Source organism: Paramisgurnus dabryanus, chromosome 2, assembly GCF_030506205.2.
Source record: "Paramisgurnus dabryanus chromosome 2, PD_genome_1.1, whole genome shotgun sequence".
Taxonomy (NCBI): Eukaryota; Metazoa; Chordata; class Actinopteri; order Cypriniformes; family Cobitidae; genus Paramisgurnus; species Paramisgurnus dabryanus.
In genome coordinates, this window is record NC_133338.1 from 15,865,565 (window position 1) to 15,881,626 (window position 16,062).

The window sequence follows — 16,062 nt, forward strand, 5'->3', positions numbered from 1 at the left end:
ATTTGCAGATGACACCACTATCATTGGGCTCATCCAGGATGGTGATGAAACCGCATATCGTCAAGAGGTTGGTAAGTTGGTGCCCTGGTGCAGTCAACACAACCTAGAGCTAAACACTGTGAAGACTGTGGAGATGGTGGTGGACTTTAGGAGGCACCCCACAGCGCTATCCCCCCTCACAATATCCAACATCCCAGTGACAAATGTGGACTCATTTAAGTTCCTGGGTTCCATCATCTCCCAGGATCTGAAGTGGGAGTCCAACACCAACGCTATCCTTAAAAAGGCTCAGCAAAGGATGTACTTTCTACGACAGTTGCGGAAGTATGGCCTACCACAAGAACTGCTGGCCATCTTCTACACTGCTGCAGTTGAATCCATCCTCTGCACATCCATCACCGTTTGGTTTGGGGCAGCCACAAAACAGGACAAACAGATTACAACGCGTTATTAGGACAGCTGAAAAAATCATTGGTGTCTCCCTGCCCTCACTACAGGACTTGTACACTTGTCGGACCAGGAAGCGGGCAGAGAACATCATTAAAGACTGCACACACCCAGCATACACCCTCTTCTCCCTTCTGGCAGGCGCTACAGATCCCTGCGCATCAAAACAACCAGACATAAGAACAGCTTCTTTCCCTCTGCCATAACTGTACTAAACTGCAGCTAAGTGGCGTCAGCCGCTCTATGTCCATTCACCACAGTACATACTTATAATCCTATATAAATAAATAAATAAAAATAAAAACTTATAATCCTATATACATCTTGCACTCATTACATACATACATACTTACTGTATACTTGTATATCTTATTTGTATATTATGTTAATAGGGTGACATGTGCCTATATGTATATTGTTGTCTATTTTGTACAGTTTGTGTCTTATCATTATTGTTCTGTATATTGGGTGTTCTACTATTTTATTTATACGTTTAAATGTTAAAGTATAGGGAGTATTTACAATCTACCGGAAACAAATTCCTTGTATATGTAAGTATACTTGGCCAAATAAACTGATTCTGATTCTGACTATTTGATCCAGAAACACAATTTGGATTGCACATGTGAAAAACACAACTTTTGTGTCTAAGTTTTGGGTCAGTTTCAATATGAATGTTATTAAAAGTGTGCCAATTGTGTTTGTACTGATCTATAATCAGTGCTTTTTTCAGGATGACTCATAATCACCTGAGGTGAAATCACGCCAGATTTTACTTTAAGACAAACAGGCCAAGGCCTGATGAGGGCTATTACTGTAAGTTTGGGGGGGAAGTGGATAATTTTGAAGTTTATTTTAAATTGAGTGAAACAAAAATACCAAGGTCGATTGTTAAGGAACATTTTTAAAATTTGGAAAACAATATTGTGAAGTGTAGGCAATGTAGGCAAGGCAAGTTTATTTGTATAGCACATTTCATACACCGAGATATTCAAAGTGCTTTATAGAGATGAGAAAAAAATCTAAAAGGAAAAAAACAAAAGTCATTTAAAATCAAAATATAAAAGACACATGAGAATGTAAAATAACAAACAATTAAAAGACAATAAATGTGATTTTATTAAAACAGTTAAAAATATGTTAAAAATAATAAAACAGTATCTAATGTTGAAGCACATCTGATCTTTTCTGGAAGCTGTTTCCAGCTACATGTAGGATAATAGCTAAAAGCTAAATCACCTTGTTTTAAGTGAACCCTTGGAATTTCTAACTGACCTAATCCTAATGATGTGTTAGGTTTATAATCAATTAGCATATCTGTAATGTTTTTCGGTCCTATGCCATGAAGTGATTGATAAACAAGTAATAATACTTTAAAATCAATTCTAAATGTAAGTAGTGATATTACGCACTGCCCGGAAATAGTCCCCTGCCATTGAAAGTAACCAAGGGAACTATTTTCAGCTGCTGCGTAATATCTAGGGTGGCCATTCATGCAAGTTCCGCCGGACACGTCCCGAACATGTTTTCAGGTGCGTTCTCCGGAAGTCGCGTTGGTCGAGCACATACGTCATCAAGGTTTAATATTTCGGGTTCAATTTCAGAAATGCAACCGTTATATTTATAAGGTAAGAATGAAACTACTGTAGCGAATGGAGGGGTTACGGAATAGTGTTGTTTAAAACAACCAATCATCATTTTGATAATGATAACTTATTCATTAATAATTACAATTATTAATGTTGATATTTTCTCCACCACCCAGTTAAGGGAAATTATTGATTATCACTATTCCAATTCGGGGAATTGTTGATTTAGCTCAAATGCAAATACATATAATTAATCATATATATATTATATATTGTGACAGCATGAGAGGTTCATGATCTTTTAGCTTGTGCCAGTTCCAAGAAAACACCACTTCAACGGTCTCTTCAATATGCAGGTGTGTTTAATAATTAACAAAAGGGTTTACAACTTAAATCTCTTCAGCTATAAAGTAACTTAGTCTTCTTTATTTTACAAAGGTACATGTCCTTCTCCAAGCCAAAAACACACTCAACAGTTTCTCACACCCACTATTAGGGACTGCTGTTGGTCTTATTAGCTGCAGCTGTACTCTCAGGCAGTCTGGGATTTGTAGTCTTTAACAGACAGCCGTCTTGCTCCAGCCATCTGAGGGCAATGTATCTGCCCTCTAGAACACACACTCTCATGATGTCACATACCCCCCTCCACTGCTCTGAGGCTCTTGGTTGGCAGGCCACTGTGAAGAGGGCATCCTTGCGAGAGGGCATCAGCATTTCCATGGCATCGTCCAGGCCTGTGGACAACAGAGAAGTTAAAGGCTTGCAGACTTAAAAACCATCTAGTTATTCTGCCATTGCTCTCTTTATTCTCGGCCATCCATTGTACTGGTGCATGCATGGTCTGTCATTAATACAAATTTCCTCCCCAATAGATAGTACTTGAGTGCCTCTAGTGCCCATTTAATAGCTAAGCACTCTTTCTCAATTGTGGCATAATTTTTCTACTGATGTAGAGCACAGGATGTTCCTCGCCTTTATGGGTTTGAAAAAGGACTGCTCCTAGACTCACCTCAGAGGCATCAGTCTGCACCAGGAATTCTTTTGTGAAGTCTGGGGATTTCAAAATCGTTCTGGAGCACAACATCCTCTTTAACTTCCAGAAAGCCTCCTCTGCCTCTTTGCTCCACCTTACCATTCTGGAGTGTCTGTTAGTGGTTAGCTCTGTAATGGGTGCAACCAGACTTGAAAAGTTAGGCACAAATCTCCTATAATAATTAGCTAGGCCAAGGAAGGACTTTACCTGTCTTTTGGTTGTGGCCTAGGCCAGTTCTGAATGGCTCCAACTTTGGCTTCTTGAGGTTGTACTACACCCCTGCCTATTGTATAGCCCAGATATTCAGTTTCAAAATACAATGATTGTATGTCTTAAAATAAATAAATCTTAATTTTCTAATTTATTTTAACTGAAATGTGTGAACCTCGATGGCGTTTGCTGTCGAGCAACTCGACTTCCGGAGAACGCACCCGAAAACATGTTCGGGACGTGTCCGGCTGAACTGGCACGAATGGCCACCCTAGTAATATCACTATGCCTGCTGCAGCCATGTTACATCAGCAAAGTCCTTGATTATTATGTCAGTTTGAGAGTATAGTTTCTAGCCATATCTGCCTAGAATATACCAACTTTTAATTTTCTGTCTGTCTTAGTACACAATGTAACTACAGAAGAGTCAAGTTTTAAATTGGAAAAATATTAAAACTCTATGGTTATTTTTTAGCACGATGCTAATGGTCTAATCAGATTCAATGGATTGTGTTAAGCTATGCTAAAAGTGCTAGTGCCAGACTCGGAAATCAGGTGAATGGATTTCAAAACGTTAAGCATCAAATGTTTAACTCTAGGGGAGCTGGAAAATGAGCATATTTTCAACAAAAGTGTAGTGTCACTTTAACTGGAGGAAGTTTTGATGCATTCAACTGGTTATTTTATCAATGCACTTACATAGAGAGTCAATAGGGCTGTAGTCATTGGGTGGGATAAGTATATCTGGGTGTCATCTGCATAGCTGTGTTAAGCAATTTGGTTCTTTTTCATTATTTGACCAATTGGGAGCATATACAATTAAACAGAAGCGGTGCAAGAATTGAGCCCTGTTGGACTCCACATGTCATGGATGTCCACTCAGATTTATGGTTACCTGTGTTATTGTGTGATCTGTTGTCAAAGGCAGACCAGACTGAAAATTGTCCAGATAGCCATTTGAGTTTAAGAATTTGTTCAACCTTTTCAATGATCTTGCCTATAAAAGGAAGATTTAAGATTGGTCTGTAGTTGCCAAGTATGGTTTTATCTAGGTTACTCTTTTTTTGGAGATACTTAACAACTGCTGTTTTTAGGGACTCTTGAAAAGTGCCTTTGATCAGAGATGTATTTATTATTTTTAAGAGATCAGTTTCTAAACAGTTAAGTATTTTAAAGAAAGGATGTGGGGAGCGTGTCAAGGCTGAAAGTTGATGCTTTAAGATGTTGTACAGTTTTTCTTCCGAGGTTTTTGTCACATAATGTGCTCATATAACTTTAAGGGCATTCTGCTACGTCTCTTCTGACGTATGCACGTTATGGGGGTTGACGTAGAACGCACACGGAAGTCTCTCATGTTTACTGCTTGCATGTATGTTAGCTGCACGTTGGATCAGAAATAAAAGTATTCGTAGAGTTTAAGACTCGAGTAGACATTCGAATTCTTTACATGGTGTCAGAAGCGTTTGACGGACACATTGCTTCTTCGAATGATGGCCAAGTTTAATCGCTTTTGATCGCCCAAACGAAAATTTCGGCTGGCCACAAAACTGAATAAAGAAGACGGCGAAGTTCAGGTCAGTTCGCTAATTTATGCCATGGGGCCTGAAGCTGAAAATATTTTTAAGTCTTTCACCTTTGAAACGGCGGCAGATGAGAAGAATATCGACGTTGTGTTGGGAAAATACGACGCATACTTCTATCCTAAACGCAATGTGATTCACGAGCGTGCCTGTTTTCACCAGAGATCACAGAGACCCGGTGAGAAAGCTGAAATATGTATCAGAGCCCTGAACGAGTTATCAAAACATTGTCACTTTGGTGTCAATAGAGAAGAACACATCCGTGACCGTATTGTTGTGGGCATTTTAGACAAAGACCTGTCACGTAGATTGCAACTAATGGCTGATCTAACACTTACCCAAACCATTACAACTGTTCGCCAGTCTGAGGAGGTCGCAGTCCAAGTTCACCTGCAGGGTGAGTCACGTGCAGCGGTACAGGAAATCCGCGGAAGAGGACTAGGCAAAGGAAAGCCCAAGTGGAAACCTAAAAAGAGAGAAAGTGATTATAGAGACCCAAAATGCGGAAAATGTGGAATATTGAGACACATAGAACCGGAAAGGTGCCCAGCCTTGAACTCTACATGCAACAAATGTAAAAAGGTGGGTCACTAGGAAAAGAAATGTTACAGCAAATCAGTCAGAGAAGTGACAGAGACAGAGACGGTTTCACAAACACCATACTTCCTGGGTGCAGTCACAAATACAAACAAAATTGATGAACAATGGAGGATAGAGCTTGGAATTGGAACAACACAGGTGAAATTTAAAATTGACACGGGTGCAGACACAAACATAATGGGTGAAGAGACTTTTACCAAACTAATTCCAGAGAAGGAATTGAAGCCCTCAAATGTTACACTGTGCAGCCCAGGGGGTCAGTTGGACTGTTTAGGAATGTTTCAAGCCAACACTAAGTATAAAAAAGCCATATACATTTCCAGTGTATGTCATCAGCGGCCAAAATGCAAATAATCTGCTGGTGAAACGTGTTCATGAAGTCCACAAAACATTCGGTGAGCACGGAACACTCAAAACCGAACCTGTTAAAATCCTGTTGAGAGGTGATGCTGAGCCATACGCAGTGCACACTGATCGTCGCGTCCCGTTGCCTCTTCTGCAAAAAGTGAAAGAGGAATTACAACGCATGGAGGAAAATGAGGTGATTGAGCCTGTGACCGAGCCCACTGACTGGTGTGCGCCTATGGTGCCAGTTCCAAGGAAAAATGGGAAGGTGCGCATCCTTCCAACTGCTGAAGAAATTACAGCTAAACTCAGTGGCGCGACCATGTTTACATCACTGGATTCCGCCTCCGGGTTTTGGCAAATACCTCTACACCCTGAAAGCACCAAGCTGACCACCTTTATAACACCCTTTGGGAGATTCACCTTCAAACGTCTCCCATTTGGAATTACTAACGCCCCTGAAATATTCCAACGGAAAATGACTGAGACCCTCAACGGCCTGGAAGGCGTGGCTATCTTTATGGACGACATTTTGGTATATGGAGATACTCCAGAGCAGCACGACAAGCGTCTCAGCATGGTGTTGGAGAGAATAGAGTCAGCCGGTCGGAAGCTGAACAAAGAAAAATTTAAGTTCAGACAAAATAAGCTTCACTTTTTGGGACAAGTCATTGACAAATCAGGTGTGAGACCTGACCCTGACAAAGTCAAGGCAATCCACGAGCTACCACCACCACAGAATGTGCATGACTTAAAGCATATTCTAGGCATGTTTAATTACTTAGGGAAATACATTCCCAATCTGTCAACGGTGGGTCAGCCTCTATACGATCTGTTAAGGTCCAAGTCAGTATGGACGTGGGACCACCCTCAGCAGGAGGCATTCCAGCGGATCAAAGACATCCTGTCCACTTCTCCAGTTCTGAAGTTCTACCATGTGAATCGCCCCACGGCGGTCTCAGCTGACACCAGTAGTTATGGCATTGGTGGGGTATTGCTGCAGCTACATGAAGGGTAATGGAAACCTGGTGCCACTCATGAATCAGAAAGACCTGGATAACGTGCCAATACGGTGCCAAAGACTACTCATGAGACTTATGAGATTTAAACCAATGGCTGAATATGCACCAGGAAAGACCCTAACAGTAGCCGACACACTCTCACGGAGTCCACTACAGTGTCTGGAACAAGAGACTGACACTCATTCAGATGTAGCGTGCTACATAGCAGCCGTCGTGGACACCATGCCTACAACTCCACATAGACTTGAGGCCATAAAGGCAGCTACAGCAGCCGACTGTAACCTACAATTGGTGTTGCAGTACATAAAGTCAGGGTGGCCAGAGTACATAGGCCAAGTACCAGCAGCAATCAGAGTTCACAGTTTCACAGTTTTTTCCCATGAAAGCTGAATTATCTGAATGCGATGGAATTATCATCAGAGGCAGCCGTATGGTGATTCCAGATGTGGTAAGAACAGACATCCTGAACCGAATACATGACGGGCACCAGGGTTTGACTAAGTGTAGAGAGCGAGCCCATGCGTCGGTATGGTGGCCCAGCATTTCATCAGAAATTCAACAAAAAGTCCAATCATGTCAGGTATGCCGTGAGATAAAACCCAGCCAGCGGAAAGAACCTCTCATCTCTACCCCTCTACCGGACCAGCCTTGGAAGAGACTCGCAATGGACCTGTGCGATCATAACAAACACACTTACCTTGTTGTGTCAGACTACTTTTCCCGGTTCCTGGAAATATTTCACCTGCGAACAACCACTGCTTCACAGATAATCTTGAAATTAAAGGCCGTGTTTGCTAGATTTGGTTGTCCAGATGAGGTCGTGTCCGACAATGGGCCCCAATTTTCATGCCAGGAATTTAAAGACTTTGCAAAAGAGTTCGACTTCACACACATCACCTCAAGTCCACACAACCCTCAATGGAATGGACATGCAGAGAGAGGTGTTCAAACTGCTAAAAGAATTTTGAAGCAGAAAGACCCTCTGCTCGCCCTCATGTGCTTTCGGTCAACGCCTTGCACCTCCACAGGGGTGAGCCCGGCAGAGTTACTCATGGGTCAAAAGATAAAAACAACCCTCCCAGCATTGGAGGTAAATTTAAAACCCCAATGGCCTGATCTGGAAACTGTCAGACGTAAGGACGCTTTGGAAAAGGGAAAACAAGCATTCTACTTTAATCAGTGCCACGGAACTAGGCCTTTGCTGCCTTTAAAGCCTGCTGATCCTGTCCTCATGAAGCTGGACCATCAGAAAGCCTGGAAAACACCTGCCGTTGTCTCAGGAGACAGCGTCACACCACGCTCCCTTGTCATTGAAACACCCCAGGGAGCAACCCTGAGATGCAACCAGCGTCACTTGCAGCATGTTTCTTCAGCGGCTGAGACCACACTCCCTCTAGCCTCAGATGGACTACAGCGGGAAGCTACAATACAGCAGCCCGACCTTGTGGTCTCACCTGATACTACATCACCAAACCTCAGTATCAAAACGCCAGAAACCCAGACTGGACTGTTCCATACCCGGTCTGGTAGACTAAGTAAACCTGTCGAAAGGTTGAATTTATAAAAATATATATATACCACAGGTTCACTGTGAAAATGTGGCTATTGTGTTTATATGTTTAGCCAGGGACTGTGGGGTGGACTAGAGGGACATTAAGGAAAATTTTCAAGGATCCTGTGAAGAGAGCTGATGTTCTAATGTTGTTAATATGATGCGTAGTGTTATGTCTGATGAGTTAAGTCAACAGAAACAAGTGACTTACTGTTTAATCAAACCTATACCTAAAAGCTATACCTTTTGAATGTTTGGTTATAGGAACAGTTAGGATTTGTTTTGCATTACTGTTTGTCCTCAGAAAAGGGAAACTTAAAAGGGGAGATGTCACATAATGTGCTCATATACCTTTAAGGGCATTCTGCTACATCTCTACTGACGTATGCACGTTATGGGGGTTGACGTAGAACGCACACGGAAGTCTCTCATGTTTACTGCTTGCATGTATGTTAGCTGCACGTTGGATCAGAAATAAAAGTATTCGTAGAGTTTAAGACCTAAGTGAACATTCAAATTCTTTACAGTTTTATAATCAATTATGTCAAATTCCAAGAGAATGGCTTATTTCTGAGGTTGTTGTTATTTCTGAGGTTGTAATTGCCATTCTGATATTACTGATCTTCTTAAAGAAAAAGGTTGCAAACTCATTGCATTTGTTGTCAGATATTATTTCACTAGGATCTAAATGATAAACTTTATTAAAAATTAACACCTGATACATCCCAATAACACTACATTTAATTGGCATTTAATGATTTCAAAGCTTCAGAAAGCTTAGTTTCTCCCATCACTGTTTCACAGTGTGCTTTAATAGTCACATCAATGGACAATAGTCATTAAGTGTCCCAATGTATAGTGCGCCTGAGTCCTTTACCAGTGTCCAAGCCTGTAAACATGATACACTGATTCATGACCTAAAGAGCTAGATAACTAATTAAGTGTGTTTCAGATGACCCCTCCATCCTTTAACTACTTCCTTAGCACCAGCTTAATAACTTCACTTTAACAATAAGAATGATCTAAATAGATCAGTCATCAAATAAGAATATATGTCAATTGAGTTTGTCATCTAATTTATCTGAAGGATTTTGTGAGATTCTGACCAGCTTGTAGAACCCTTTATTTTGTAGAACTATATTATCAACACAAGGAGTATCAAATAATAAACAATAATAACTAAAAACACTCCTAAATGATACTCAAATACTAAAGCATAGAAAAAGATTTGCAAAGAATTGAAAATAAGTTGAGTTGAATTTACGGCAGAATGTTTCAAGTGACAATCTTATTTCTCATAACACAAATAATTAAAGAATTATCTGTTAAACAATCAAAAATGAGTTATGCAATATTGAGAAACATCTCCAATGTGCCACCAATGTCAAGGTTTCAGGAAAGAGGTTTGGTTTTGTGATATTTACCTTCTGTGCGGTTGAATGAGCGGTCCGGTGGTGGCACATCTGCCACAGATCAGGCTTTTCTGTGTTGAAAATGGGAAAGAGTCAGGTTTAGTTTAACAGCCTTGAACACAAATGCTGTGAAATGCTGGTCTCCTGAAGCACAGAGGGGATCCTAGTGATCTGGAACACGCAGATGCGGCCCTGTAGCTATTGCAGAAGGTCCTTAACAATCTGAAACATGCAGATGAAGGTACCTTGAAGTGAAGGTTTGCTTATCTGAGCTTCACTTGGTTGCAGACGTGGGTTATTGCCTTTCTGGACATGAAGCTTGGAATGTGGTAACTCAGTAACTCAGAACTTGTGGTCGATATGGTTCAGTCAATCTCAGAACGAAAAGCTGTAAAATTTCAAGGAGATATTCAGAAACTTTTTTGGTTTTTTAGTGATCTTTTATTGTCTCTCTCAGAGGGAGACTCAGAAGTTGGATGCTCTGTTTCAGTCTCATAGCAAGGCCCGAGCCAGGTCTAGGATGCTTTGTTGTACGCTGTTCTCTACACTAGCAAGTACATTTAAGAGTTATATAAAGTTGTAAAGTAATGCTTCAAATATACTTATTGAAAGTAAAATTCTACTTTAGTAGTACTTCAGTGCCCCTGAAAAAGAATACTTAATTCCAGTAATGCTTAACTCTTTCCCCACCATTGACATCTCATCTATTAAGAGAAAGCTCTTCTCTGCCAATGAAGAGTTTTTAGGACAATCCATATTCCGCTATTATCAACAAGCACAAGAATTGGCACTCTTACCCAACTTATAGAACACAAACTTTTGTGAAAATTTCTAAAAATGCTGCCACTGGCTGGCCATTTTTTTTTAAAATGCCGGTGGGAAAAGAGTTAAATAGATTAAATGTATTAAAATAAATGGTGTCAAAATAACACAGTTGTGTACAGTACACTTAAATGTTCTTAAGTTGATCTTAAGAAATACTAAAGACAAATATGGTATATTGCTAAAGGTACAGAATTAATGTGCGAAAATAGTACATTTACTAAGTATATTTTGAAAAAGTGTATTTTAGTGCACTTTTTTCACACGGCATAACATTTGTTTAAAGTGCCCATCTTATGACTGCTTTTCCACAAGTTAAATAGGTGTAAGAGTTCCATAAAGCATGTTTCAAAAGTTGTTTGCTCGAAATAGCTTGTAGGAAAAGATTGTTACCCATCTCTAGTAGCCTCTGTTTCAGTGCATTTCAGATTGTGCCGTTTTGAGTAGGCCAAACTCGATTCCTTTTAAGGAAAAAAAGTGATCACTAAAGTGATCCGGGTTGTGTGAGTCACTTGAGTCAGTATTGCTAAACTGCCAAGGAAACTCAGTACAGACCCAGTTGTAACCAGCTGATCCACGCGACTCGAGATTCTCAGAGCCGGAAACATTGCAGACTCGCAGACCATGGACATGAGACTCGCTCTACAGTGGATCTATAGAGCAACTGAAGTCTCCTCAAAAGCAAATCCATAACAAAAGCCTTTCACTTCTGAAATAACATGCTTATAGGTTTTAGGTTTGGTGTGTATGGTCGACCATTTAAAAAAGAAGCCTAATAACAATAGCATAATAATATAGAGAAAATATAGAAAAAAACTGTCCTGCTTATGTAGCCCCCAGAGCCGGAGAATGATAGACAGTTCGCGCAGATCAGCCGGTTACGGATCAGCCGGCGGATCAGCTGTTTACGGATCAGTCGGTTACGGATCAGCCGGTTACGAGTTGAGAGACTCTCCAGTCAGAGCAGATTCACATGTCTCTCGAGTCCGCATTTTTTCCGGCTCTGAGTGAGAATCTCGGGTCAGTTCGCGGCTCACGCGGATCCACAGGTCTCTCGAGTTTGCAATGTTTCCGGCTCTGAGTGAGAATCTCGGGTCAATTTGCGGCTCACGCGGATCCGCAGGTCTCTCGAGTTTGCAATGTTTCCGGCTCTGAGTGAGAATCTCGGGTCAGTTCTCATGCAGATCAGCCGGTTACGAGTGGATCTGTAGTGCGAGTGAAGTCTCATCAATAATGTTGAAAGAGGTTTGTGTGTGTGGTGGCGCTGTTTATGGTTTTACATTGAATTGTAGTAGGACTCAACTGATCCAGGTTAATGACACTAGAGACTCGCGACTCGTGAGTTAATTTAAAGATCTGGGTTAAAGATCCGAGTGAGTCACGACTCGAACAGGTCTAGTTTTGAGGTGGTCATTACATATTTATGAGCTGCTGCTCCTTTGGCCACGCCCCACTACTAGCGTCATGTGCGCATGCGCAATGGTATCACGAGCAGTACAGACTGTATTATTAGTTTTATATATATTATTATTAACGGTTTATGTATTGCCAACAGATAAATCAAGCATAAAAGTATCACTAATAAGTACACTCCATGACAAGAAACTCATGACACATAATGATTCCAGAGTAAATTGTGATGTAGCAGTCTCAACAATACACTCGCTTTCCCTGGACAATGCTAACATATTCCCCCTATAAAACATTTTCAAACGCAATTATTTTCGCAAATTACAGAAATTAATACACAGTGGGGGATGTATACTGCTTGTGGACAGCATGCTAATTGCTAGAAGCTAGCGGGAGGTCCGCCGTCTTGGGAAAGTGTTAAGAGACTTGGGGGTATGTTAGCCTTGTCGGAAAAACCGGGTCGGTAAGGCTGGTTAGTTTGGCAAAACAATATTACTTAGTAAGTTCATGTAGAATTGTAAACTAAAGTAGTTAAATATTTCTTTTAACTTTCGAAAACTACGGTAACTGGTCACTGGCTTTGCAGGAGAAACCACGCTGCAAACTAACTATCATAGCGGTTAGCCACCTTGTCGTTCTCAATTGCAAATGACTGCTAAAACACATGCACACACACAAGTTCACCCACTCGACGTGTGCCAATTCGTGGGTGGGATGATGTCAGTTTACTATGCTAACAATATCTATATAGCCTATTGTCTACAAATATTAATAATATATTAACATTACTATACATCTTTTAAAAGGTATAAACCTTATAGGTTTAGCATCAGTGTATGGTCTCTGTTTTGAGATCCAGATGCTCTAGCATCATAAATGTAGTATTTTGTGACAGAAGTCCAGATGACAACATGCAAAATATAAACGTGACTTTTGTGTATATAATAAACTTTTGTGTTGATATAACGATCGCGAATCGAATCCAGTCTGTTTCAGATGTGTGAGTAATCCATGAAAGTCCAATAAAATACATCCAATGACAATTTTTGTCCACAAATGCGTATAATCTGTGAAATATAGATATATAGTCTTTTGTTTACATCCGATTCCGCATGAACGTCTTGAAATAGAAAATAATATCGCCTACAATCTGAGGACTATTTACGTCGTAACAAACTGTATATGAGATTACACTATAGTTTCCAATAAACACGCGTTAAAACTTTGTTTTTAAACAAAGTATAATCCATAATATCCAAATAGCGCTGTTATTTCCGTGAGCCATGATAACAGTAGAGGATATCAGCGAAGTGACTGCTCTTTGCTCTCTAGTTTCCTGGTGGGTGGAGACCTGCGAGTGGGGTGGTGGGCGGGAAATTTAAATGGAATATGACAACAAGGCTAGTTACGTCACAACGGAGCTGAGTTTGAAACCGTGCAATCTGAGACTCAAGGCAGAGGACATTCAGAAACCTGGTTCTCACTCAAAACAGCATGGATGGATTTTTTTCCAAGTTTGTATGCGTGTGGAAGCACCAGAGACACAAAATAACACCACAAAACCCAGAAAAAGTGAGTTTTTCACAATATGCCCTGCTGAAAAAACCAGCATACCAGCAAGACCAGCATATGTTGTGTTTTGGTGCTGGTTTGCTAGTGAACACCAGCTAAACCAGCATCAGCACCAGCATTAGCACCAGCTAAACCAGCATTAGCACCAGCTAAACCAGCAGTAGCACCAGCTTTACATGCTGGTCATACCAGCATATGTTGTGTTTTGGTGCTGGTATGCTGGTGACCACCAGCTAAACCAGCATAGACCAGCATAATTCCCATGCTGGTCCATGCTGGTTTGATGCTGTTTTTTTCAGCAGGGTGGGCACTTTAACTCTTAACACCCCACCCTGGACCTGGATCATTTTCAAACCCTGGCTACGGCCATCACAGGATGGGAACCTTTACAGTTTTGTTTACATTTCAGTAGGACTCTGTGATGAAACATTAACTCTGTACTTCATATTTTATCTAACAATTTTACACTTGGTACGAAAATATTCTGCTATACACTAACTATATCTAATTTACATTACAGATATGGTCAGACAGTTCTATAATTGGAATTTGTATTTATGAAGTAGTGGAGGACGTGAGTCTCACATCAAATCTGGTTGGTATTCACACACAAAACATTTAGCTTGTTATAGTGCTAAAATTATTAAAGCGATACTCCAGCCAAATATCAGAATTACCCCATGATTTAGAGTTCTCAACAGGTCAAGTCGGGGGTTTGGGTCAAAAATATAAGCAAATGACTCAAGTCAGACCTCGGGGTTAATCTTTTCCGCTCATTGGAAAAATTTGTTTTTATTAATCATTGCTGCTGTTTATCGTAATGAAAGTCTGGCTGCTTCGTGCAACGTGCATCATGAAGAGGGGTGGGGGAAGACCTGACACTGCTGCATGCACGCCTTTCGCCCTGGAGTAGAAGATGGAGTTGGAGAAAAGTAAACTTGCCGCAGGTGAATTCACTGTCGCTACTACAGGAGGGGTAGCTGCTGGCTGGGTACATGTTTGACTTCTTTTTATTTATTATTGTGTGATTTTTATTTAAGGCATATTTATATATCATATTTATATATTTAAAGATAATTGTTTCAGATGTTTGTATTGTTAAAAGGCGTGAACATTAAAGGTTGATTTGAATTCCCGTCTGCTGGTCATGATAATACGTGTATGAGTAGAAATAAAAAGAGGGGGGGGCAGCGGCGTCAGGTTGCGGGCCAGGTCCGGGCAGATTTCATATTGATGTGTCTGGTAACATTTGGTGCCGGGCTTTAAAAGCCACTGGTCGGGTTGTAATTTTCAGGTCTGTTGAGAACTCTACCATGATTTACTGACCCTCAGCAATACAAGATACATATGTCCATCATCTTTCAGACTAACACATTCAGAGTTATTTTAGTAAATGTCTTTGCTCTTCCAAGCTTATAACGGTAGAAAACTGGGGATAACGGGATCAGGGAACAACTTCTGACTTTGAAGACCAAAAAAAGCGCATCCATCCTTTGCAGAGGTAATCCACGCAGTTCTAAGGGTTAAATGTTTTTTTGAGGTAATCAATGCGATTTTGTACAAAAATATCCTTATTTTAAACTGTATAGACTATAGTAACTTGCTTCCGGTAAAGACGCCATCTTGGACGAGAGTCACTGCACAACGTACCCATGGCAACCAATGCTCAATACGCTAAAACTCTTTCTGAGTCTAAGGTGGCATCCTTACCGGAAGCTAGTTATTACAGTTTACAAAGTTTGAAATATTTCTTACAAGTCAATTACCCGCAGAAGATCTTTATTGACCATTGGAGCGCCTTGTGGATTACCTCCAGTGTTGCCAGATCTCGCAAGACAAATAAGCGACCAGGCCTGTAAAAACAAGCCCCAAATAAGCTAATTTTCTATGCCCCCCCATGTCCATAAGCCTCATTGTGTATCCTTCTTTATACTGGTGGAGATTGGTGAATTAGTTATCCTTGAAGTGCTTTGGGCACACAAAAATGACTTTACCCACAGATATGGGTACATTTCTTACGCTCTCGTAACTGAGCATTAAATTTGCAAGTCATGAGCATATTACAACTTACAATTAACTAAGAATAATAGTCAACTTTATAATTTTTAATATTCTGAAATAAGACTGTCTTGATGACGTATGCAGCCAAGAAATGCGACCTCCGGAGGCTGCAGCCTCACACCATTGCGATACCTCCATATGAAGACGTTGTTCTGCAGGTTCGTCGTCTTCTTTTTCATCTCGCTCTGTTTCCGAGTCTGGCTCGAACATGTACGGCTGGATGGACAAGTCTTCCGTTGTTGACATTTTGTGAATAACGAGTGAATAAAAAGTTTCTGTGCCGCTAGATAATAGTATCTCTGCTATAAAATTACAAAAATGGCCGAACGGGGTGGAGTTTAACGGAGTGTCACCTCTGCAACCTGGAGAGGGGGCAGGGTATGATGTGCATTTAAAAAGACAGTACC

At 40.7% G+C, this 16,062-nt stretch overlaps 1 protein-coding gene across 1 annotated transcript in view; it reads left to right on the forward strand.

Moving 5' to 3' along the window:
* Positions 1 to 16,062, forward strand: part of LOC135783639 (uncharacterized) — a 76,281-nt gene that overhangs the window by 47,694 nt on the left and 12,525 nt on the right. The window contains exon 6 of the mRNA XM_065294396.2: positions 14,115 to 14,189. Coding sequence (XP_065150468.1) covers positions 14,115 to 14,189 — 75 coding nt within the window. The remainder of the gene's footprint in view (positions 1 to 14,114; positions 14,190 to 16,062) is intronic.